The 25,986-nt window shown below is 43.5% G+C and overlaps 1 protein-coding gene and 1 non-coding gene across 2 annotated transcripts in view; both read left to right on the plus strand.

Annotated features, from left to right (window-relative positions):
* The window catches only part of WNT2 (Wnt family member 2), a 46,077-nt gene extending 38,112 nt beyond the window's left edge, over window positions 1-7,965 (plus strand). The window contains exon 5 of the mRNA XM_045792781.2: window positions 3,523-7,965. Within this exon, the coding sequence (XP_045648737.2) occupies window positions 3,523-3,752 (230 nt within the window). The 3' untranslated portion in view covers window positions 3,753-7,965. The remainder of the gene's footprint in view (window positions 1-3,522) is intronic.
* An 11,713-nt stretch (window positions 7,966-19,678) lies between these two features.
* Window positions 19,679-19,785, plus strand: LOC123789721 (U6 spliceosomal RNA). The gene has a single exon (XR_006778886.2). It is a non-coding gene; the product is annotated as a U6 spliceosomal RNA (small nuclear RNA).
* The last annotated feature ends 6,201 nt before the right edge of the window (window positions 19,786-25,986 follow it).

Genomic DNA, 25,986 nt, shown 5'->3' on the forward strand with positions numbered 1-25,986 from the left:
CATACAGAAAAGTGCACACCACATGTATAGCTCAGGGAATGGTCGCAAGTGAACACACCCATATAATCTATGCCCAGACCAAGACCTGAAGAGGACTGGCATTCCAGAAGCCTCCTTCATGCCCCTTTTCACTATTCCCCAAGGGAAATCACTACTCGGACTTCTAATAGCACGGACTGGTTTTCTCCACCTTTGTACTTTATCTAATTAGAACCTGCTGAACTGTGTCAGATGTGTACTACTGCATAACAAACCACCCAGAAACTTCACAGCCTAAAATAACCTTCAAGTCCCACCTCGGTCTCATTAATCACGCCTTGCTGCCATGCTCTTTCATCCGCTTTGCCACCAAGCTTCTTGGAAACTGGCCACACTCCGTGTCCGCCTACCCTCGCCCCCATCCACTCCGCGATCGCTGCCGCATCGTGTGCTTCTGCTGGAGCCGCTCTCGTCGGAGGGCACCGCTTACCTCCTTCGTGTTGAGCCAAGTGAATGGTTTTCAGTCTTTTCCTACTTGACCCCCTCCCCCCAATTCAGTGAGTCCCCAAGTCCTAGTGATCCTCCCCCTTTCCCCCATCACGTATTTGTCCTACGCTCATTATCTCCTGGACGAATCCAGCTGCCTCAAGGATACCTCCCTGTCCCAAGAAGCCGTTTCAGACTTGTCATTCCGACGCGGTTTCCTCTGATTACAAATCTGGACAGGCTTGCCACTCATCATGGAATAAAACCCAAACTGTAGCAAGGCAGGAAGGCCCTAGACCGGGGCCCGGCTCCCTTTCCGGGCCCTTTGCCTGCCCTGCGCCTGTGCCACCGTCCACTCTGCGGGCCCAAAGACACGCCCCGGGGGGTCTGCTGACAGCTTCTCTCCTACCTGGGATGCCCTTCGCCCCCTTCTCCCCTCAGATCCTCTACTTCTCCCCTCCATCCTATCTCTGATGCCGCCTCTGTAAAACTGTGCTGTTAACAGCTCCTTTTCTGATCCTGTTTGCTGCTACCGATATTAATAGCACTCATCATTATTATAATAGGTTTGGCTCACTCCCTCTAGAACTCAAGCTCCTCAGGGCAGCATCTTTATTTTGTTCTGCTACATCCCAGGCTCCCACAACTGTGATAGCACATAGTAGTCACTCAATAAACACCAGCTAAATGAATGGAAGGGTGACATTAATTGAGCCCTTATTTGCCAGGTGCTTTTCATGCAGGATCTCATTCCCGCCTCACCGCAGCCCTGTGAGGAAGGAACTCCATTTCCATCCCAGTTTGGCAAGGGGAGAAACTGACACCTAATGACATTAAATAGCTTGCCCAAGGTCACGTAGCTGTTAGATGGCAAAAGCTAGGGCTTGAACCCTGATGTGTCCAAGCTCTAAATGACCTCATCCTACGATCGTGAGCTTTGTCTGCAGTGGTGCTTTGCACAAAACTCTCCTGGAGGTTAGAGAATCTGGTCTTCAGCAAATGGAATGGTTATCTTGAAGTACTGGAGGTATCTCTTTACATATTAATCTCTTCATCATAGTATGAGTTCTCAGAGACTAGGAAGTGCATTCTAATTATTTTATTTCTCCACCACCACTACCCAAAACTCTAAACAGCTGGCACAGTGTCTTACAAATTTGTGTTCATTAAATGTTTGCTGAATGAAATAATGGGCATGCTGTTAAAAGGCGGTATTTGGTGGTCAGTCCTTCTTGTCCAGTCAGTAATTTTGAGCCCTGTCCTGACCATCGACCCGAGTCCAGCCCCAGCTGCTGCCTCTTCTAACTGTGTGCTTCTTCAGCACCATAGAGGCTCCCGGCCATCCCTGGCTGACCCCCCCCTCCACCCTGACCCCAGCCCTTTGTCATCCTTCCTGTCATCATGAAATCCCCTGCCTGTCTTCCTGCTGTCAGGGGCCTGATCACGCAGAATGAGTTCTGCCCACCCCTCTCCTCCTCTCCACCCCACGCCCTGCTGGAACCTGGCTGCTTCCCGGGTCATTCTTGACAGGCAGGGCAACATGACATTTATGTAGATAATTGGAACACAGTTTGGATTGTGATAAACAGAAAGTCACGAGGCAGGACAGGAGTTATGAAGCAGGAGAAATTCCTTGTTAAATGATAGAGGAACTAAAAATGAATAAAGTCACTGTCTTTTTCATCCTGACATTTTTTTTTTTTTAAATACAGAGCTTAGCTTCTCTCAGTTTGTCAATTATTTAGGATTGCTGATTGCAAGTAATAGAAACCGAAGTGGTTTAAGCTGAAAGGGGAAATTTATAGTAAGGATACAGAATCTCTAGGAACCCAAAGTTTGGAACGCAGCCAGGCCTAGGGGAGATATGGAAGCAGCTTCAGGAAGACAGTCCAGGATCTGGGCAGCATCCTCTCTCCATGTTCTCTCTTCGCTGTCTCTGCACATCTGCCTCATTCTTCTCTCTCTGTAGACCACTTGCCTACACACCGCATGGCTGCCAGTGGTTACTCAATGTCTATTTGGCGAGAACGCCTAGCTCCAGCAAAACCACCAATCCCCAGGGAAATCTACCTGATTGGCCAGCACGAGCCAGGTCCCCACACCTGTCCAATCACCTGCCACCAGCAGAGCAGCTGATGTTGTTCAACATGGCTGCCAAGTGCCCGTTTCTGTGCCAGAGAAAGCAGCAGAAAGGATCCTGTGGGCTGAGCTAACGCTCCACAAAGGCCCACTACACTTTGTTCTGTTGTCTGATAATGCTCTTGTAAAAGAATTCTGGATGCTTCCCTGGGAATAGAACATGTGAAGAGGCATCGTACCTTTGACAGGCTTTTTCAAAAACAAATACATAAAAATGAATTGCCATTTAGGAAACCTTACCTTACATAACTAAGACAATGTTCTGCTGGTAGCTCCTAGCAGGTTTTTATGCCAGTTCCGTTCACTGAAGGCTTAGCATCCTGGCTTCGACCAGGAGCCTCACGCACATCCAGATGGCCCACTGGACGGCCGCGCTCGAGGTAAAGCAGCTGGTGTTGCCTCCTCCTCGGGGTCTTACACACCTCCCCTTCAGTGCCAGAGCTCTCGCCTCCTTCTAATAAGGCAGCGTCGTCAGGTCTGCGGAGACAGAATCCCCTCCCTTTGAGGGTTCCACACCCTGATGAATTCTGAGAGCACTAAGCTGGGTCACTGCTCCTTTGATGTGGTTTGAGGGCAGGTGAGAGGGAGCTAGGATAGATCCTTCTTCCGTTCTGATCTGGCCTTGCCCATTCAGCGGTCCGCCAATCCAAGGCTGGGTAGGTGTTAACTGAAACGTTTATCCAGCTCAAAAGTGGGAGCACTAGAGTTAAGTTGCCCAAGGCAGGTCCAAAGTTCCGCATCCGTCTTTCCCGGACTTGGCCCCGTGGGCACGGCTACACTCGCTGCGGCCGGTGCCAGGGAACACAGACCCGGCCTGGGCCGCCGGGCGCCATCTTGGAGGAGGGATTCTCCCCCTCCTGAGGCGTATTGTATTCCGCCCACGCTTTCTCAGTGACTCCTCCCCCAATTGTCTTCCAGGCTCCCCGGGGACAGCAGGCCGCGTGTGCAACCTGACTTCCCGTGGCATGGACAGCTGCGAAGTCATGTGCTGCGGGAGAGGCTACGACACCTCCCGCGTCACCCGGATGACCAAGTGCGAGTGTAAGTTCCACTGGTGCTGTGCCGTGCGCTGTCAGGACTGTCTGGAGGCCCTGGACGTGCACACGTGCAAGGCCCCCAAGAGCGCTGACTGGGCGGCTCCCACATGACGCCGGCGGAAGGCCCCGCCCACCTTCCCTCCTGCAAGGACTCTGGCGGGTCTGCAAGGACACTGGGCCTCGGGGTTTTCTCGGGGAGCTATTTCCTAAGGCATGTGACCTTTGTCTCAACAGAAGCTCCTTCTCCCGCCGCGGGGGCCACAGGACGGGGGCCACATGCCGCACATAAAGCATGCCTTATCCTCCCCGACTGCCAGCATTCTGGGGGCACACCTCTTCCTTGTCAGGACAGACAGCTCGGAGGGAAAGGGGGGGACGGGGGGCCGATCCCCGTCTCCACCCACCTAGACGTTTCCTCTTTCTGGAGCACTTGGCCAGAGGGGAAAAGAGTGTCCCAAAGGAGCTTTTTCTGTGTCTCACAATAAATGCTCACAGTTACCAAACTCTATACTTCTCTCTGGAGGGTAAAGACAGCAGGACCAACTGCCATTGAATTAACTTTAAATCTTGAAAAGACCAAGCAAGGCTTTTGCCTGATCAAGTGATTTTCACAGCCACCCCCTCCAGGGCTGATTGGTAATTGCCTGGAGAACGATGGCTTTCAATGAACTTTTGGTTTAAATGCATATTTTTCAAGGCATTTATTGCCATATTAAAGTTTGGTGTGACCAGACAGGACCGGTGTCCTTCGGTACAGTTTGGAATCTTTACAATAGCAAGAGCCTCAGAAAGGACTTGCTTTGCATTACTGTCTGCTTGATATAAAGAAGCTTTAGGGAAGGAGACTTCCTTCTTAGGATCTGAAAGGAATTTAAAAGAAGATTGATGATCTGGCAGTATTCTGTATCTATTGGGGGAAGATGGAGAAAAATAACTTAGTGAGTGGAATATCAGAAAACATGTCTGTACAGATAAGGAAGAAAAGGGGGAATAAAATTCCTATCTGGTATGATGCATGTGACCCCTGGAATTTTGTAGTTGAAATGGCTTTGAGAAAGAAAACTTTGAGGATGACAAGATCAGGGAACCAGCATGCTGACAGAGAGGTTTCCAGAGCTAAGTCACGCCTGGACAGCCTTCACCATGAACAGATGCCCAGAACGAGTTGGCCACATGTGCCAAGCGCATCAGCTGTACCCATCACCCTTCAAGCACGTTTGAAAGAGCTGTCATATTGAATTGTGTTCATCTGAGGCTGACAAGATGACAAGACACCATAGCTTAGAGCAAATGACACAGAGCCTTGTTTATAAAGTTGGCAACCTTAGTATATTATATTGCAAACAAATCATCATTTGGAGATTATATTTTATGGACCCAGCTGTAATTATGGGAACATCAACATGCAAATTATGGCTGGCTTTGGCCATGAGCCAAAAGATGACATCCAAGGAAAATACAGACGCTGCCGCCCCATTTCGTATATTAAATGAAAGAAAGGCGAAATATCTGAAGTTATGTCTCATCCCGTCGGTACAATTAGGTTCTGGTTCTCAATGTGGTCTCTTCACATTTACTAAGATGATGTTCTATTCTATGCATCTGGTGTCCAGTGACTGATACTCGCTCACTCATTGAGAGCCTGGTCTTCAGTTTCTCCGTCCTTGCTCTGCAGCAGGACGTCTAGACTGAAGCTCACGGACAATAGCCTGCCGGAGTACTTTGTCAGAATTATTGCTTGCCTCCTAACCCTCATCAAAATGACAGAATTCATCTCCTTTCTTTCACTCCCAAACCCCAAAATTTGTCATCTGATTTTTCCAAAGTAGCTCTTTCCTCTTTTTATCCTATGGATTCAGAAGGTGGGAAGAGTGGAGCGGGACAGTTGCTCTGAGCTCAGTGTGGGCCTTTGGGGGTGAGTGGGAAGGCTGGGCAGGTGGGCTGTCTTAGTTACACTGCAGCTGCCTGTGAATGCCTTTCTGGGGGTGGTGGTGAGGGGACTTGCACAGTGGTCCCACAGCCATTAGCCTGCTGGATGAACTATGAAATCATAAATCCACGAGTGTATTTAGAAATGGAAAGGATCTAAGAGGACATCTCAGCTCCCTCCAGTTTGTATCTGGGGCAGCTGAGACCAAGAGGGGTGAAAGCCTGTGTGCACTTACTGCGATTGCCCCCAATCTCCATTGCAAACAGAGGAATCAGGAAAGCCAAGCACTTTATCTAGTTTGTCTCAAAATTAACCCAAGTGGATTCTAAGTCATTTTAGCATCCAAAGGGGATGGTCATGATTTCTTTTAATTGTTGGGATGTTTTGATCTGACTTTCATTTCATGCTGAGATGCATCGTTCTTGATAAGGAGCAAGGGCACAGGGCATATCCATATAGAAACCTGAGTTAACTTTTCTGATCTGTAAGGGAGACTACGGCAGCCATCGCAAGTGGCAGTGGGTGTGGTCATCATGGAGGGCGTGATAAGAGAATGAAGTATTTTTATCTGCTTTTACTTCTGAAAGAGGAAATCTCCACTCTTGGGGAAAACAAATTTAAAAAGAGCTGAAGATAAATTCCAACTCCTTTTCTTTAGGGTTTGGTTGAGGATCAATAGGCCTTGATTCTAGGGTATACTGAGCTCTTGATTATCTGAGGCTCTTAAGGGAATGTACGGCACCCATTACCCAAAACAAAATGAAAGAATCCATTTAGTTCAGATCCCTTACAAATTCCCTCTCAATGAAAATCTTATGATAAAAGAAAGATTTCTAGGCCCCAGGGGTTGCCCATTAATGTTCTGCAATCGCTGAAAAAGTTCCAACACAATAGAGCTTGACCATCTCAGCGGAGTTTTCTACAATAAAGATATCATCTGCACCCGACTCTGACTCTTAACAAATGAGTTGTCTTCTTCAAAATAAACGTGCCTCCCTACACTGGCCTGCAGTTTGGAAGACTGGACTGGACTGATCTTTGTGCTCTGTGAGCATGCTTGGTCAGGGTGCATCCCGGTTACACCTCGGACAGCCTCTCACACACAGGCTCCCACATAAAAGCCCTAAGTGCCATGACCACACTCAGCCAGGGCTCTTTGCCCCTCCGGGTGGGAGGCCCCAACATAATCTGGATATTGCCAGACTGAAAGGAACATCCCTGAAGGATCTACCAAATGGCAATATATTCTGTATGGGGTCGGGTGATGGGAAGGGGAAGAGCCAGGTGGCTGTTGCCATGTGACTGGCTGAGCTTGGTGACAGCGCAAAGCGGCTTTTTCAGCTTCCGCGGGTAACCTCTGCCCTGCCTTCCACTGTTGCTTCCCTGTCCCTTCCCAGCACCTACTTCCCAAGACAGCAGGAGACCTAGAGGGGCAGGGCCTCAGGCCATTGCTCACGTTCCCCGAACCTGTCGTACCTGTCGTGTAGCTCTGCACGAGGCTTCCAAGGTTGATGTCAAGAGATGTTCTCGATTGTCATAACCATATTCCTTTCCATTGGAGTTATCAAGAAGCTCGAAAACGTTAGGTATCACATTTCTTTTTCAAAGAAAGTAGCTTTAAAGTCAGAAAATCTAGCTTCACATTGACATTTCTCAGCCTGATTAATCTATTAAGGGATCTCACATCAGCTCTACAAAACCTAAAGCAGGGCTCCCTCGGAGGCACCCAACACGACCGTACATGCACTTGTCCTCGCTGGCGTTTTCAGGCCAAGATATTGTTATTACTGCTCATTTATTAAAGGCTAGCCTGGGGCTGGTGGTGTCTCGCTCAGCTGAAGAACATTCATCTCCCCGTCTTGCCTGCTCTCCAAATAAAGGCTCAGAGAGGTGTCCAATCGACCAGAACCATTCTTTTGTGTCTATTTACTGTACTTCAACCTGGGTTTCCTTATCTTAAGAGTAAGAAGCATACTCTTAACAAATAAACCTCGCCAATTCCAAAGCTGGTAAATTGCTCTTGTTAGGTCTGTGCTGACCTTCTGAAAAACAATCCACCGGTATAAGCTCACAAGGGCGTGCTTATTTTGACCTTCTCCTTACCTAGGCAGAGAAAATTTTCACTCATCCATGAGAATGTTCTTTACATTTTTCAGGGGATCAGCAAGGTGACAGGTGGTTTGCAAAGCCCAACATGATTATTATTTTTCTAAATCATAGTTGTTCCAACTGTAGTTTTTCTTCCCCTGATATTCACATGATTCCTGTTTAACCAAACCTCCCACTTCCACGAGCTAATAAAAGTGTCACGCAGATTGTTACAAAGAACTATTGTTATTTACAAGTCTACATCTTTTGCGAAATCAAAACATAATAAAGTGAATTTTCAGTGTTGACTTTGTTATTTTAAACTTGTGATAGTCTTGCCAAACCCTCTGGTGGAAAGAAATCCCTGCAGGTTATGGGAATTATTCCCTTGTCTTCCTCAGGAATATGCTTCCTACACAACCTCATCAAGAGGTGGCTTTCAAGTTTGTGAAGATTTTCAGGGAAGCCAGTTGGCTTCCCTTACTGATAAATACTCTTGTGAGCTCACAGGTAAGGCTTATATTCCTGATTGAGAAATCATTCTGCATTTTCACCCTGTGTTGCCATTTAAGTGCCTACCCTCTCTAGGTGCCAGCACGCTTTGGCTCTGTTTTTAAATTCAGTGTGTCTCCACAGCAGCTAGACCCACCCTCGTTGACCTCTCTGAATTATTACACTCCATGCAAGTGCTTGCTTTTGGCTGAAATGGTATTTTTTCAGCTTGATTAGAAACATACAAGATCCCTTGCCCCTTTGCTGAGATCTGTGTATCCTGATTGTGGGTGCTGTTTACACACAAGTAGGGAAAGCTCGGAAAATGGAAAGAAACTCTCCCGCAGCAAAGGAAATCCACCCAACATTTGCCCTTCCCTGAGGAACTGTTTTGGGGTGACCTGCCTAAGCAAGGAGCTGACTCTGCACATCAAGTACTCCAAGGTGGCCCGACTGTCAGGCTGCTTGCTGTCCCTCTAGGATTCCTTTGTCCCTTTCGGAAACTCCCATGCTTGGATGACTTGCAGAAGGTGTGTTGATACATGTGTCTACATATGTTTTTCAAAGAACATTTCACCAAATATTTTTGCCCAAACATTATCAATGAAAATTCCCTATTCACTAACCCTTTGGGTGAGAGGACTGTCTTACACGTTGTACAATCTTCAAAAGCAATCCTGTCTCTACACACTAGATGCCAGAGGTACGCTCCTGCTTTCCAGCTGTGATAACCAAAAGTGTCCCCAGACATTGCCAGATGTTCCCGGTGAGGGGAGGAGGAAGCAAGGTGTGAGACAAAACTGTTCCCAGTTGAGAACCACTGACGTAACACTTTGGGTCAAGTCCTCTATTGAAATGCAATCCATATACATTTTTGCCATTTTCAGGTAGGTACACTTCACCGGGAGTGATAGTTTAATGGGATTAAATCTTGGTATTAATGCATAAGACTAACTGGGAAGGAATCTTTTGGAATGGGTGTATCATAGAACCCCTCAGCAGTGTGGGCCAGAACAAGACAGGCTGACACTTGAAGTTCACAATGTGTCCTGGGAGGGTGGGAAAGCACCAGGCTCCTGGGTTTCCATGGATGGGCATTAACTGTAGGGAATCAAAGGAAGGATGGAAGCTTAGCAAGGAAAAACACTAGTGTGGTTTCAGAAGCTGAAGGCAAAAGTCTTCCTAGGAACTCCTCAGTTTCGCAACGCTCACTGGGAAAGAGAAGCCCCAAGATAAGGCCTGGAAGGTGGAAGAGTAAGACTGTTATAGCTCTGCATTAAATAGTTGGGTAATTTTGAGTTTCTCAGGACAGAGAGGAGGGCAATAAGAAAGAAAGGGCACCGAAACATGGAGAAAGACTGAGTTTCAGGCAAAAAAAAAAAAAAATAGAACCTCCAGTTTAAGACTAGGATGGGTATCATTTGCAGGTTGATCCTTGAACACCCCCCTACCCCCCCCCCACTGCCAGTTATCCCTACTGCAGGTAACCCTAGCCTTGTACGGGTGGAATTTTAGGAGAGCGAAGCAACCCAAGTGATGTCCAATGTGTGTCAGCGAAGAGCGGGAAGGGGAGAGCACAAGCTGGGTGCAACATGGGCAGAGAGGAGAAAGAAACAAGCCTGGATGGCAGACTAAACAAAGGATAACCCAAACTGGATAGAGACTGGGGGCAATGACAACCGGCCAAAAGAAGGAATTGGAAAGCCAGTCTTCTTCCACCTGACAATTTTTCATGGACCCAAACGAATTTATGTTTTTGGCTGCCCATGGAGATACAGACTGGACAAAACCATTTCGATGAACAAATAACTCTTCATCTGTTCCCTCATGTTATGATCTAGTTCTAGGTAATAGAGCATGATTAAAATCTGATCAACATGATCAGTTTACCATTTAGACTATTTTTGGATCTTGACTTGATTTTGTAATTTCCGAGTAGTGACTGACCCTGTGAAAGCCCCTGTAATTGAATCATAGGCTCTGGATTTCCCCAGGCAGTCCACCCAATCCTATTTTAATAGCACCGCAGTCCTTCCTAAGTTGCACGGATGAGAGGAATCATATTACTGCCCGTAAACCCAATTCAAATAATTAAATGACGAAGATGCATCCAGTGTCCAGTCAGCCAGATTGCTCACCCTGGTTACTTCAGCAGAGGCTGGGGAGCATGGCAAACCCATCTGTGAATGTTTCGGGGCTTCATGTGACAGGTGGAGGTGACACACCAGCCGAACAAATAGCAGGAAACATAGAAAACGAAATCTGAATTGGAGTCTCCAAAAGTCTACCCACCCAAATAAACTTTGACATCTGTCCCTTGATCATTATTCTCCAATAGTAATGAAGACTTCATGAAAGGCCTTGAACTCTGAGTTGTCATTGTGGAATCATGCTTAATCAAGACAAATATTCCCAGCCTAAGAGGACGAGGAGAAGAAGGGAGTACGGGTTTAATTTTCTTACATATTGCTGTAACTATAAACAATGGCTTATCTTCTCAGCAACTCTCAGGAAATAACAAGCACCAGTGTTTTGTGGGTATTTACACCAGCCCTTGGAGATTTTATTAGGATCATGATTCACAGATGAGAAATTTCCCTCTTCTACAGGGCTTAGGAACTGGAGTAAGAATATTACTCAGTATACTATACAGACAAATGAATTTGAATGCTTCTAGCTATTAACCATTCATTCACTGGTGATTTTCTTTCACTTTTTCTGAACTGACTAAGTGATTGGGTCAGGATTATCCTTCTGGTTTGTATATTGTAGACATACAATTAAATGGTGTCTGAGAATTGTGTTGTTCTGTCATATGGATACGAGACTTCAACAGATCAATGAGGTTACATGACACTTCCAAGAGTCTGAGAGTGAGGATTCATAGAATCATAGAACGTCACATTTGGAAGGAACAATGCACATAATTTATTCTAACCTCCATATCTTGTTCATGGGAAAACAAAAGAAATTTCATGGTTCAGACGGTGATATAAACAACACGCTGAATCACCTTCAGGGAAGAACAGTTATCATTCATTCCATCAGTCTGTATTGAGCATCTCCTGTGAGTCAGCTGCTATGCTACATACAGTACTGGAAACGCAGCAGGGACTAAGACAAACATTCCCTTGCTCAGAACCTTCGGGGAGGGCTAACACAGAACACGTGTCCTTTGCTTCTTACCTGACAAGCAGTTTCTCGTGCACGCTTGGATTTAGTCCTTACAACTACCCTTAGATATAGACACGATTATCCTCTTTTTTTAAGATGAGACAAATTTCAGAGAGATTTGGTAACTGGCCCAAGATGATAAAAAGACTTATAAGAGGCAGGGTCTGGACTCAAATATTTGTCTTCCAACTCTCACTCCAGTGTCCTTTCCAGTATATCAGAGCATCCTCTGATTAAAACTTAGTCAGAAGTATTCTGTCCAATGAGCTTGAAAATGACTTGGTTGGTTCAATGACCACATTTTCCAAACAAAAATTAGAATGTGTAGACTGTCAAAATATTTCTATGATTTCTGATTAAATTTATATGCAATCCAGAGAAAAAAAATCATATGTTAGATACACATTTAACCAAGTTCTACCAGAACGTGACTTTTAGTTATTCATTTAACAAAGCACTTTTATTTAAAATAAAATGGCTTCTAAATCCTCCTAGAAAATCTGGGATTTCTGGTCATAAGAAATCTACTTTCCTTGTCAGATGGAGATACAACCCACATTTGAAGATGGTTAAAAATATCATGAACCAACTCAAACATGGTATAAATCATGATTTATTTAAGTTTTCCTCAAACCCCTACCTAATGCTTTTATTCAGGTTGAATTAACATGTCAATAATTTTTAAAAATAGTTTTCATAATAGTCTTGTCCACTTACACTGAGGAAGAGAGACAGTTAAAATTTCCTTAGCAACAAAGCCCAAGAAAAAAATTTTCAGAATTGAATCAAATGTAACAATGTATTTTAAAATAGTTTTAGAGGTACAAAGTGCATATAAATATGATATTAGCATCTATTAGGGTTAATAATATTTTCACTTCATTTAACATAAAGGATAGGTGGTCTTTCTCTCCACAAAGCAAGTTGGGGAGGTTTGTATAATCCTAGATTATTAGATATTGTCCCTAGAAACAACAGGTGACCTTTCCTCTACCTTCTAATGTGAAAACAATCCAGCAGGGCTGGAATAATACATGTTGCTGGCCCTGACCTCTAATTGATCTTGAATCAACACTTCACTTAATCCAATCTTGTAGTTGGGGATTTTTTCTGATGGTGGTCAAATTAGCAAAAGTAAGTCTCTTCAGAGTGTAAGGGAACCAATGACAAGACCTTATATGAATATCTGAGGAGTGTAGGAGAGTGAGAAAGAATCTTTGTCTAAATGGAATCTTAAATGATGGGTCAGGGGAAAGGGTGGAGCATTTATCACAATTATTCTAGAACTGTTTGGAATAGATTTAAACACATGTTTATTCATGGTGAAAAAAAAAGTCCCCAGATATGCATTTTAATTTGTGAGAAGGCTGCTAAGAAATGTGAGATCATGGAGAAGGTGGTCCTTAAAATAAATAAATAAATAAAATCCAGAGAGTGTAATCCCGCCTAGAATGTGATTCATTCTTTTGGACCAATAAATAGAGTGAGATGATGTCCAAAAGCAATTTCCCTATTTCTTGGACATGTAAGCATTTTCCTTATAACAACTATAGCAGAATCAGTTCCCTGTGTAGATTATATTGACAACCATGAGGGGAATCAACTCATCCCCAAATGCCATTTTCCTTTCCTCGATCTTAAATTGGGCCTAAAATTCTCACCCTTACCAATGCTGCCTGGAGGTTAAGAACTTATCTTTCAAAATTTTTCTCTTAAAATGTATAAAAGTTATTCAAGTCTCTTCCTTAATTTAACAATTATTTATTCAACAAATATCTGACACAATTTACATCTACCAAATATTTTCCCCAGTGTTGGGGAAACAGCACTGAATAAAGAAAATGATATAAATGAGACTTCTATTTCTGGTAACATGGCAGACTAAATACCCTAAAAAGAAGCCTTCTGACGCAAAACGCTCAGAAATTTGACATAGGTAAAATAAGCATCCTTTAAAATACATAAGTAAACTCTCCCCATTCCCACCTTCAAATATAGGAAAGCTCCAAAGGTTAAATATGAAGAGGATGCTGAAAACTCAAGCCTTAGTGCCCCCAGTGCAGGCTTCTTAATCTGCCTCTCTTGAAGATTGGGTATTTATTTATTGATTGACTGATGAGAGCAAGAAAGTGTGTGAGCAGTGGGGAAAGGGCAGAGGGAGAGGGAGAATCTCAAGCAGACTCTATAATAAGCACAGAGCCCAAAGTGGGGCTCAATCTCATGACCTGGAAGTCATGACCTGAACTGAAACCAAGAGTCAGACACTTAACTGACTGAGCCACTCAGGTGCCCCTAGCAGATTGGGTTTTAAATTAAAGACCAGGGCAGGGCAGGAAACAGGGTTTTGGGCTTTCTTGAAGTGAGGAGTTGGAATTAGGATACAGCATCCCATCTCTTCCCACATGAAGTCAGAACCTTCAGAGGACAATAAGTTCAATTAGAAAAACTCTGACTACCAGCACAGGGAATCAACTGGGAACTAGTTTGCTCTGAAATGGCATTAGGGTAGGAAAAAATTAATTAAAATAAATATATAGCCTGGACCATTTACAGCTACCAGCCTCTCTTTGTTTAGGTTGATATTAGAACGAACATAACTTGCACACTTCAGAAATTGTCTAGCCAATGTATCATCCCAAAACAAAAAAAAAAACAAAATAGTTCTAGATTGAGGTGCCTAGCAGAGACAAGAACAAACCTCTTTGAGGGTGACATTTTCAACCAGGCCGCAGAGGATTCTCACATGTAATACTTCACCAAATCTGAGTTGATAATTTAAAATTACAAAACACAGTACAAAATAAGCCACCATGATTGAGAGTCACAGAAAATAAAAAACAAAACATACACTTAGACTCCCAAGAATATCAGATAATAAAATTACTATATACAGACTATAAAACAAATCTGTTTAGGAATGATTTTAAAAAGCAAAATGAATAATACATATGAATATAGTACATAATACTTAAAGGAAAAAAGAGAAAGCTAAAATATATTTGAAAAATAATTAAAAAGAACATCCAGTAATTAAAAATATAACCACTGTTATTAAAACAGTGATTTTTTCTGCCTACGGCTACCACTGAGGAAGCACTGTTAAACTCTTTCCCACGGCCACTACCATATATAATTAAGAATCTCTCAAAGAGCCCAAAGAACTGTAGAAGCTCTTCATTAAAGGTTTGAACTTCAAAATAACCAGTGGCAGACTGAAAAATATGAGTAACACTCACAGACTGCATAGCAATGAAAGATCTAAACACCAAGCACTCTAGAAACTTTGGGCTTGTCACATAAGCCATTGTGGAGCAAGCATATGGAGTCATGAATGCAAGACCACACAAGATGGAAGGAAGTGTCATAGAACCAAAGAAGGTGTCACAAGAGAAGGTTTTTCAAGACCAGGTGCACAGTTACTTATGAAAAAGACCTTCATTAGTGGCATTAAAGAAGACACTGAAGAACATCATGTAAGAGATTATTTTGAGCAACATGGGAAGACTGAGGTGATTGAAATCATTACTGATGAGGATGGTGACAAGAAGAGAAGTTTTGCTTTTATAACCTTTTACGACCATAACTCCATGGATAAGACTGTCATTCAGATATACCATCCTATGAATAGCAAGAACTGTGAAGTAATGAGAGTCCTGCTTAAGCAAGAGATGGCCAGTGTCTCATGTAGGTCAAAGTAGTTCTTAAAATGTTGGCAGGGGTTGTGGAGGTTATTTTAGAGGGAATGACAACTTTGGTCATGGAGGAAACTTCCAGGGTTGTTATGGCTTTGGTGGTGGTGGATATGATGGCAGTAATTGATTTGGTAATAACAGAAGTTTTGGAGGTGGTAGAAGCCACAGTAACTTTGGCAATTACAACAATCAATCTTCAGATTCTGGACCCATGAAGAAAGGAAACTTTTCTGGTTCTTTTGGTGGTGAAGGCCAGTACTTTGCCAAACCACAAAACCAAGGTCATTATGGGTGTCTAAGCAACACCAGTAGTTATAGCAGTGGCAGAGATTTTAATTACTGCCAAGAAAAAAGTTTGCAGAAAAGGAGAGCCAGAGAAGTGACAGAAAAGCTATGGGTTACAATAGGTTTGTGAACTCAGTCAATCACAGTGGCAGAGCCTAACTGCTACAAGAAAAAAAAAAATAAGGATGGTATTTGTGACTAATCATATAATTTAGTTTCTGTTCTCTGAAAAGTGAAAAGCATTCCAACAGAAGGTTTTAATGCAGTTTTTTGTTGTTGTTGTTCACATGTTGTTAATTGATAACTGTAATAGCTGATCATGATGCTGATTAAATGTACCTTAAAAAACTTCACTGGTAAACAGAAAAGTAGATACAGCTAAAGAGAGAGTTAGTGAAGCGGAAGATAGATCTAAGGAAATTAAGGAAATTACCTAGAATTCTGCCCAAGATACTAAAAAAAATGGGACATATGAAAGGAGTTGAGGGACAGGAAAAGTAGAATTAATAGGTCCATCATATGTCTTATAACAGGAATTCGGAAAGAAAGAAGAGAGATGGACCACCTGGGCGGCTTAGTTGGTTAAGCATCTGCCTATGGCTCAGGTCGTGATCTTGGGTTCCTGGGATCAAGCTCCGAGTTGGGCTCCCTGCTCAGTGGGGAGTCTGCTTTTCCCTCTTCCTCTGCCCCCCCCTGCTTGCGCATGCTCTCTCTCTCTCTTTTTAATAAATAAATAAATAAATAAAATCTTTTGAAAAAAGAAGAAGAGAGAAAGTGAGAAAGATGAACAATTTCCAGAATGGATGAAAGATATAAATCTTCAATGTCAAGAAGCAAAGTTCCAAGTAGTTCCAAAACAAAATAAATCCACACAAAAATATATTGTTGCAAAAGTGCAGGGAGTAGAAGAAAAAGAGATTTCAGAAGCTACAAAAGAGAAAAGACAAGTTACCTAGAAAAGAAAATCAGACCAAAAGTAGACTTTTCCAGAACTGTGATGGGAAAACAAGAAGGCGCTGGAATCATATTTTCAAAACCCTGAAAAAAAATCAATCTATAACTTTATATCCAGCTGAACGATCATTAAAGAACAAGAGTAAAATAAAGAAATTTCAGACAAACAAATCTACCAAGAACAGATCCTATCTATAGGAACTTCAGAACAAATATTTTCCAAAAGAAATGCAAGAGGAAAAGCTGAGCAAATAAATTTGTATACATGCAGTGAAATTTACAATAATGAACTTATAAAAATAACTAGGAATTACTCATTTCTGGTAACAGAAAAAGGTGAAATCAAGTGTTGGTAACAATATCAAGATGGAAAGGAAGTGACCAAAATTAAGCATTTTAAACTTGTTTATATTGTTGGGGAGGAGGGAAGAAATATAAACTTTAGGCATTGTTAGGTAAGCATGTCTCAATTTTAAGGATAACCATTGAGACAAAAATGTGTAATTTCCTATTTTAAGGAAATAAAAATAATTTTAAAACTCTTCAATCAATCTAAAAGGAGGATAGGTTTGTAGTTGTGGATGCAGGAGCACTTAGATTAAAAGTAGGGAAACGGGTTAGGATTCTATTGCTCATAATAGCAATATAAATATCTGGATATAAACAACAATGATTGTGCAGAATTATAAGAAAAAACTTAAAACCTTTAGTAATGGAAATAAGAGATACTTTGAATGGAGAGATTACAATAGAAAGACCTAATACTGTAAACTGTCAACTTTTTACTAAAATTAATCTATAAAGCTACAATTCTAGTACAAAACCAGCCACGGATGATTATGATTGTTTCCTTTCCCTCCTTCCCTCCCTTTCCCTGCACCAATTCCCCTTTTACTTCTCACTTTTGATTCTACTATAGAGCACCAGGCACGTAGCAAATATTCAATAAATTAGGATTCTTTTAAAATAAAAGAATAAGTGAATAATTCAACTGTTCTGCAAGCAATTTCTGATTTACATCCTCAAAAAAAAAGTCCCATCAAGCATGATACACAGTACATATCAAGATAATATCTAGCTTTGAATCTCTGCATAAGTATGTGAGCCAACCCTTTGCAAAGGACACTTTGTGAGTTGATTACAATTGGAAAATTAGAAGTGCTCCTGAGAGACACAAATAGATGACAATATTGACTTCTTAGTGTTAATCTAATGAAAATAACCCATATTATCTAAAATATAAGAGTAGAAGACCATTACTCATTACTTTCTAAATACTTCTTAAAGTCAACAAAACTCTGATTTCCTATAATAATCTATAGCTCCCTATAGCTCTACACTTCTTGTGGCTCAAGAAGTATCTTCAATTTATATATATATATAATACCTTCAATTTATATATATAAAATGACCCACTCATGAAAGCATCAGAAATTCACATTCTGATCAATTTCCTATAAATGATCAAAAAGATCTCAAATGCCGAATGGTCCCTGATAGCTGGTTGTCTTGAAACACATAAATATCAACATGTTACTAAGAATTGTATTTCCCCAAATCTTTATCAGCTTTATACATTTCCCCTGGTTATTGCTTAATCATTCCTAATTTACAGAAATCCAGGGGCTCTCTTGGGATTCCTACTTCAAATTGCCCAAGAATCCCAGGGACTCCCTGAGCCCAGGTGGGGCGATACTTCCAAACGGCATAACTGGAGAGTCTCCTCGGCCTATGGGCATTCTTGCTTCTGTGACTTTTAAAAGTATCGTGTCATCACTGAACACGAATCCTGTGGAGTTACAAGGACTCTGGCTCAAGTATCAGGTGATACCCTGCTGGGCCAGATCCCTGCCCAACCCAAAGCTCATGCTTGGGCTCCAAGTTTAAAGCTCTCCGTGTTCACTCACATAGTCAGCCATTGCTCTCGAAGAGTGACAACACATCTTAGCGGCTAGGTCTGGAGGTTCCTCAGTCTCACCTATATGTTTTTCGAGAACTCTTCTTTGTACATCCTGTATCACCAGCAGATTCTGTCATGAGGAATTCCCCTCTGGGGCATCTGGAAGCCTCCCTTGCCAGCAGATGGTTAGGGCCACACTCTTAAAAGCTGGTTTCTCTAATTTCAACTCAGGAAGAAGAGCATGAGGTCTTGCATCCACTCCCTTACAGAAGCCTCCAGGGCTCTTTTTGCAAACTGATGAGCCACAGAACGTTTTATAAAATTCTGTTACATCTTTTTCCTAGGCAAGGAGAGTCTAGTGCCTTTACATTCACATAACTAAGACTAGCCACACAAATGATTGCTCTCATAACGGAAGGAGTCTGCTCCAGACGGACTTGTGTCTTCATTCCTGTACCCACTAGTTATGGTACCCCGATACAGCGGCCTAGACAGCTTGTCCGGGCCCTCTGCCCTCAGGTAAGATAGAGTAGCTTGGAGCAGGCCAACCCTCCCACTGTGACAACTTGAAAATTTCCTTCACATACCTTCCTTGCTACTAAGCCAGAGCCTCTCTCAACTTAAGCTTCTCAGCCCTCTGGGTGTGAAGTTTGTATTAAAGATATTGTTTTTAGGTACAAATAGTCCTTTTTAAACACAAACCAACCATCTCTTAAGGGCCCAGAGAAGAAGCAATCTGTTTTAACACTAGAGGGAAAACTGTATTGAACTGGGAACGAGCTCTACCACCTTCATATCCTTATGGGAATTTCAAGGGTAGTGTTGGTTATCTTTTGCCTTAAGTACTGACTTTAGTACCTACCCTTTGGTGAATTGGGGGATCACGTGCTGCTCATCTAAAAATTGCAGTCATATGCAAAATCTATCCCTCTCAGAGATCCCCACGGTACCCACATTCGATTAAAAATATTAAATGAGTTTTTATTGGTTGAAGCCATGCAAATCTAAAATGCTTACTAGGCTGTGCCTTTTCTGGTAAACAGAGATATTTTCTTCTCTGGCCACTTTATCTTGCAAAATGCTCACCACCTTCCTTAATGGGGTCAACTGTTCTGGGTGAGTTCTCTTGCACTGACAACCCTTGGGCCTGGGGCTTGCATTAGTGAAACCCTGAGGTCCGTAGAGAATGCATGTGAAGAGGCATTCAAATAGATAATCAGAGATGCTAATTAAAAAAAAAAAAAAAGACTAGGTCCTGACCACACCTTCCACCATGCCCCACCCCTCTTCCAGGACCCCCCCTTTTTGCTGGGCCCACCCCACAGGGGACCCACCCTCTATAAAAAAATAATAAGTCCCGTCCTAGATGAATTGAAATCAGATACTCTGAAGATGGGTCCAGGTGTTGTATTATTTAAAATTTCCACCAGTGATTATGATGAGTATGAGTTAGAGAACCACTGATATCCATTATCCTAATAAACTCTCTTAGCCACAAGTTGGACAAAGTAAAATGCACAGCGTGCTCACTTTGGCAGCACATGTACTAAAGCTGGAACCAGACAGAGAAGATTAGCACGGTCCCTGCACAAGGATCACATGCAAATTCGTGAAGCGTTCCATATACAAAAAAAAAAAAGTAAAATCCACAGCAATAACAGGCTGACAGAATCCAGTTCCTCATCTCCAGTCAAATATTTTCCCTGACTACGCAGTAAGTAGTTACCTCTCAATTCGAAATTATCGACTTTGCTGATGAGAATCCAGGATGAGGCAGCAGAGCACTGGGGCGCCATGCTGTCACGGTTGTTGGGGGATGGGGCAGTGCGCCCAGGCAGAGGCCACATTCTTAAAGGAAAAGCATTCCAGAATCCCCAGAATTTGTTTCGAAAGGCAGTATTATTATTCTGCTAGTTATCTACACCCCAAAACTTCAGAATTATCTTTGAGTTCTACTTTTTGTGCAATATCTGTGTCTCTCCATTCCCGTTCATTCTTCCTTCCACATAGTTCTGCCTTTTCTTTCTCATTGCCACCACCCAAACCGAGGCCCCTATCACCTCCTTTCTAAATTACTGTAATTCATCATGAGCCTCACTGGCCCAGATTCCTCTCTCTTCAAATCATCTTGCTCAATCCAAATAAATCTCTCTAAAATAAGTTTCCACCATTTCACTGCTGTATTCCAAAATTTTCACTGGTTCCCATTGCCTAAAAGGCCCAAATCCCTTGCCCCTCCACAAATTAGCCAAAAATCACCTTTCCAAATCTCCACTTTTCTAGTCACACTACCCCGGGCTGCTTGGATGCACCGAGCCCATTTTGAGCAAACACTGTGCATCCTGTGAAGGGTGGAGCTCTGCAATCGGACAGTCCTGCGAGCAGATCCCTGTTCTGCCCTCACGTGCCCGGTCAGTGTGGGGTGTTGTTTACCCCAGGCTAGGGCGCTTCACCTTCGCCACAGGTGAATAACAATACTGATTTCCTGAGGATTAATGAGTAAGTGGGTGAAACTATGCATAGTGGACACTTGGACTTGGTAGATACTATTACCAGTTTGCTTGAACTATTTTCCTGGCCTGTGGTCGACCCTGTTCCCATTCCTTCCAGGACTGGTCATTAGACTGTCGTCTCTCAGTCTCAAACTCACCCCTCTGCGCGTGGCTGGGGGCCGAGGGCTGAGGCTGCAAACCGGTCCTGCTTTGCAAGCTGCTCCTCGTAGCTCTTCCAGAAGGAGGCGCTACAGGGAGACTGCAAGGCCTTTCTTCCCGTTGGACGTTCCTGTGGGGGTCATTCCAGCGACAGTTCCTCCTGCAGCAACAGTTCCTCCTGCAGCAGCAGCTCGGCCATTTGCAGGTTTTCCCCACACCCTCGGACCAGCCTCACTGCGCTCTAAGAGGCACGAGCAGCATCCGGGCAGGACCCCTGTACCAGCTCTGAGACTTCCTCTCCAGGCTTCTAATTTCTAATCCAACCTTTTCTCTTTGTTCCTCTACCCCTATGGACGGTTGCTGTTTCCTGCACTTCCTGTCTCTGAAATACCTGAGTGCCCTTTATGTCCTCCAGAACCTGGTTACTAATTCCTCATATTAAATTGTGTCTGCTAACATTACTGGTATGGCATGCCTTTACGAATGGGTGCCTGGCTGATATTCTTCCCAACACTTCCCCCCTCCAAGTTGAATACACACACACCTCATTGCCAGAAAGCCTCCACGGCCACCCCATCCCACGAACTCTCACAGATCCCCAGACTCACCACGGAGGAGAGATGGGATGACCTTGGAAATAAATTTCTGATACGACTCTCGTCTTATCTTCGAGATGCTGAGGTCCAAAAGTTAAAGGCAGGCCCTCCACCTGGTTCTCTTGTTGGCTCGCTAGGACAAAGGGCCCACGTGTACCATTCACTTGGCCTTCAATCATTTGAGGCCCGGTAGCCTCTTCTAAATTACTGCCTTAGCATATCATTTAACTGAGACCCTTTAACTTAGCTTTAGGCATCTTTATAAAGGAACACTCCTGTGTGAGTCACTGGGCTCCAAATAGTACTTAGCTCTGTATTACACTGTATGTATGTGTGCTCAGGGAGGGAGGACTCCAGATAAAGTTCAGTGAATGAATGGTTTAATTAATCCCAAGCTTTGAGCATAAGTGATGTCTGTATCTCTCATGTGTTCTAGATTATTACTAGCAATGATCAACATCTGAATCCAACAAACATCTGATAAGAGTGTCCCGGACTTCACAGATGCTGGAAGGTCTTCTGTTGTTTGCTTCTTACATGCAGCAGAACACAAGCTCTAATAGGATTTGATAAGAATGCATATACTACTAATTAGATAGGAAGTTCACATAAATTCACAGCATAGTTTTATCAGGTGATGTTTCCTCATTGATGGAATCTAATACTAAAAGTTATAAATAAGTCTTAAATAGGACAAAGCATTTTATAAAGTACAGTTTTCAAATTATTTCCATATATTTGACTGTAATAAAATAACCTTAAATTATGCATAGAGGATAGTCATTGCAATATGGGGAGTGACCGACACAGTGAGATTTTTTTCCAGCAATTTCTAGGGCAGTACATGGCTGTGACAGCCTGCCACAGAACAACACGAGGACTCAGGGAGTGTGACCTGATGGTTGCCATGGTCCACACCTTCTATTCATGCTTTCCCTGCCACGTCTCAACTTCACTTCCAAAGAAGGTAGGCTCTGCCTTGGGGTCAGTCTGTGGAGACAAGTCATGGCAACCCCCGCGGCTGAGTGATGACAAAGAAGAGGGGCGGGAGGGTGTGGAGGAGGAGGCGCGTCTCTCCCCAAAGCAAGGCAATTGAGGATCAATTAGTTGAAACAATATTGGCCTGTGCTAATTTCTTTATATTGATTTGGAAAATTTCGTTGGAAATGAATTTGGGGCTCATGTTAGCAGATAATTAATCTCTTTCTCTGCTTGTTTTTGCTTTAGACTTTTTGCCAACCTTAGGTTTTAGGGAAAAATTGTCCAGTGGAGCAGAAAAGCATTCGGGGACAATATTAGGGCAAACATACATTAAGCACACTGTGTGCTGGATGCTGAAGAGCCGAGGGCAGAGTTTCCCAGGCTTTGCTGCGTGTTAGGATTACCTGGGCAACTAGGAAAATAAAACCATATACCCAGATGTCTGGGTTGTGCTCCATACCAATGCCATCAGAATGTCTGGGTAAATCTACAGTTTTGAAAGATTCCCCAGGTGATTTCAATGTGCAATGAAGATTGGGAACAACTGGGCTGGGGAAGAGACTGAGCTTTGGGGTAAAGCAGCCCCGGGCTCAGGTTCTGGTTCTGCCACTTACCAGCTGTGTGACCCCAGGAAGAAATGTAACATCTCTGAGCCCCAGTTCCTTCCTTGGCAAAGGGCGATATCAGTACTGCATCGAAGTGCTGTGGTAAATATTAAATGACATGATAAGAACGAAGAACACATGTTACTCAATAAACAGCTGTTGTTAAAGAATTCACAGACAGAAACAAAACTAACTCATTATACTTCAAGGCACAGTCAACTAAGTGTGGGAAGTAACCCACTGAGGGAAATGGGAGAAGCAACTACTGTCCAGGGAGGAACAAAGAAGGCTTCACAGAAAAGATGACCATCGACCTGAGTTTTGTCTTATGGGATGATTTGGGTTGGCAGAAAATGAAGAGAAATATCTTCCTGACAGGAGGAATAGCAAGTGGAGCCCTGGGATAAAGAAAAGCAGGTTCGGGGAACAACAGGGAGGCCCATGTGGCAAGAGCGAGGGGCACAGAGGGTGTGGTGGGAAATGTGCCAAGGATACCATGGAGGGCTTCGACTGCCCTTCTAAGGAGTCTGAGCCTTTCCCTGTACACAATGAGGAACCAGTACTATCTCTGAGGCAGAAATGGGGTGATTAAATCTCTGTGTTTAAGGTTGAAAAAGAGGAGTTTGGAGGGAAGTGAACCAGGAAGTTGGTAATGGCAGTTGAGCAGGGAGAGAGAGGGAGGCCCTGAACTCCAGAATGGACACAAACTGCAAGGCCACCTGGCAGCATGAGCTATTGATGAAATGTGGGAAGTCACCCTCCAAGGTTTCTATGTACATGGCTGGTTGTTCGTGTCATGTACACAAGATGGGTGACTTATAGGGTAAAGACTCTGAGTTCAGTGGGAGACATGACAAGTTTGAAGTGAATGTCCCACTGGCAGTTGGAAATTTAGGTCAGGACCTCAGAAGAGATGGGGTGGAGTCAAAGTGGGTGGGGAAAGTGACCAGCATGTGGGTGAAGCTGTGGGAGAGAATGACATGGTGCTGGGAGGGAAGCAAAGCAAGAAGGCCTTCCAGGACCAAGATGAGAACTTTGGGAGAGGCCCACATTTAAAGAGTGACAAAGGAAAACTTGGGTCAGAGAGCTTCAAGGAGAATCTGGAGAAAGAGTGTCATGAAGGCCAAAAGAGGAGACTTCCCAGGGCTTTGTGGTCAAATTGGAATTAGGAAATTGGGCAGTCATTGTTTTCCTTTGAAAAAGGAGGTTCTGTCAGGACAGAATTCGGAGGGTTGAAGAAGGAATGTGTGACAGAGTGTTGAGTAGAAGCTCTAAACAAGGGGTGAGAATGATGAATGGGAGCTTCAGGGAGATGAGACTGAAGAAGGGTTGGTCTCTATAGAAATACTTCACCACCCATTTAAATCAATGAGCAGGGGATCTGACACTGAGATGGTAGAGAAAGAGAGGAAAAATGGATGTGGTCACATCCTGGAGGAGACTGGAGCGCGGTGAGTAAGAGTGCAGGGAGAAGGAGGGCTGGGATCAAGAAGAAGACAATAGAGACGGGGAGTTAACAAAGAATTAATAAAATATTTTTAAATGGCATTTAGGACATAGCCGAAATGAGAAAGGGAGAGGGAGAAAGGATGGAGAGAATGACACACCTGAGTGATAAAGGGCTGAGTATCAAGAGCAGGGGTTGGGGATAAGCCAGATGGACAAGGTGAGCGCGGTGGAGATCTGCTGGGGCAACAGAAGCTGGATCCAGCTTCCTGGCAGCACTTCAGAGGCCAAGCATTGGATCCTGGCTGAGTGGGGAGGAAATGGAAGGGAGCTGGGAGCCTATGAGATTCCAGAAGAGTAAAGACAGAGGCTCTGATGAATCCTAAGAGAAGGCTTATTGGGAGAAACTAAAGGAAAATAATGGAGCCCAAGAGATTGTCCTCATTAAAGGAGAATGAAGACATCCAGGTTTGGGAAGTGAGGCAGCTATAAGGGGATTAGTCTATGGTGTGGCTTTGGGAGTAGAGTTCAAAAATCAGAACAGAATGAAATTATGACTGGGAAAGTATTTCCTAAGCTATAAGAGATGTACCATTTTTTATATGTTGTTTTCATTATTTTTGAATGGATATGGTGAGGATTATAGGGATAACCTAGTGCATGAGTCATCCATGTGGACACTGAGGTTGCCCAGGATAATGGCAAGAGAAGAAGGCAGGAGAAGAGAACTTTCTACATTTATTAGGGAGCCTAGGAAAGTGTCTGGATATGAGTGGATGACAGGGAAGAGGATAGTACATCCTCATGCTGGACATGAACCTAAAAAGACAGAGAGTTTGTTTTAAAAAGTGTTGCAGAAACATCTGGGAAGTAGCACTGTGGGGTGAGAGGGACACTGACCCTTCTCCCAGGGCATGGGAGAACAGTCTCCACTGGTTAGAAATTGAAAGCAATGCAGCCATCAAGAAAGAATGTTCAAGAAAGGCTCTTTGGATGGCAACAAACAGAAATCCACTCAAAATAGCACAAAAAAAATGGGCAGCTTATTCTAAGAATATAGAGATCAGACAGATTCTCTGAACAAGAAGCAACATGCAGCTAGGCTTTGAATGAACTGACGTTTATTTCTAGAAAGATGTTGGAGACCAAGGTAGCTTACTCTCCACTTTTCATTCATGTGATGGCCTCCCTTATTCTCTCTGTTGTTCAGCTTCCTTTCCTCTTTCTTAGTCTCGTTCCTCACTTGTTAAAATTTCACATGGCCCCACATGACTGCTGGCTCCAGCTCCTCGTCACGACCTCACACTCCCCACAGCCTGTCTCTCCCTCTTTCCCCTAGTTCAGTGAAAGAAAAACTAAGCCCTCTCCCCAGACATGTCAAGAGCCTCTGGCTGGCCTCTGGAATAGTTGCCCATAGGCCAGGTGTCTCCCCTCCTGGATAGCTACATAGGGCCCAAGTCCACTTAGGAGGTGCTGGAATGAAGGACAGAAGTGTTAGTCACGTGTAGTTCAAGACTTCACTAAATCCAGGGATGGGGGAGTGTGGAAAGT

Source organism: Ursus americanus, chromosome 3, assembly GCF_024610735.1.
Source record: "Ursus americanus isolate L20-20 chromosome 3, mUrsAme1.1.p, whole genome shotgun sequence".
NCBI classification, from domain to species: Eukaryota; Metazoa; Chordata; class Mammalia; order Carnivora; family Ursidae; genus Ursus; species Ursus americanus.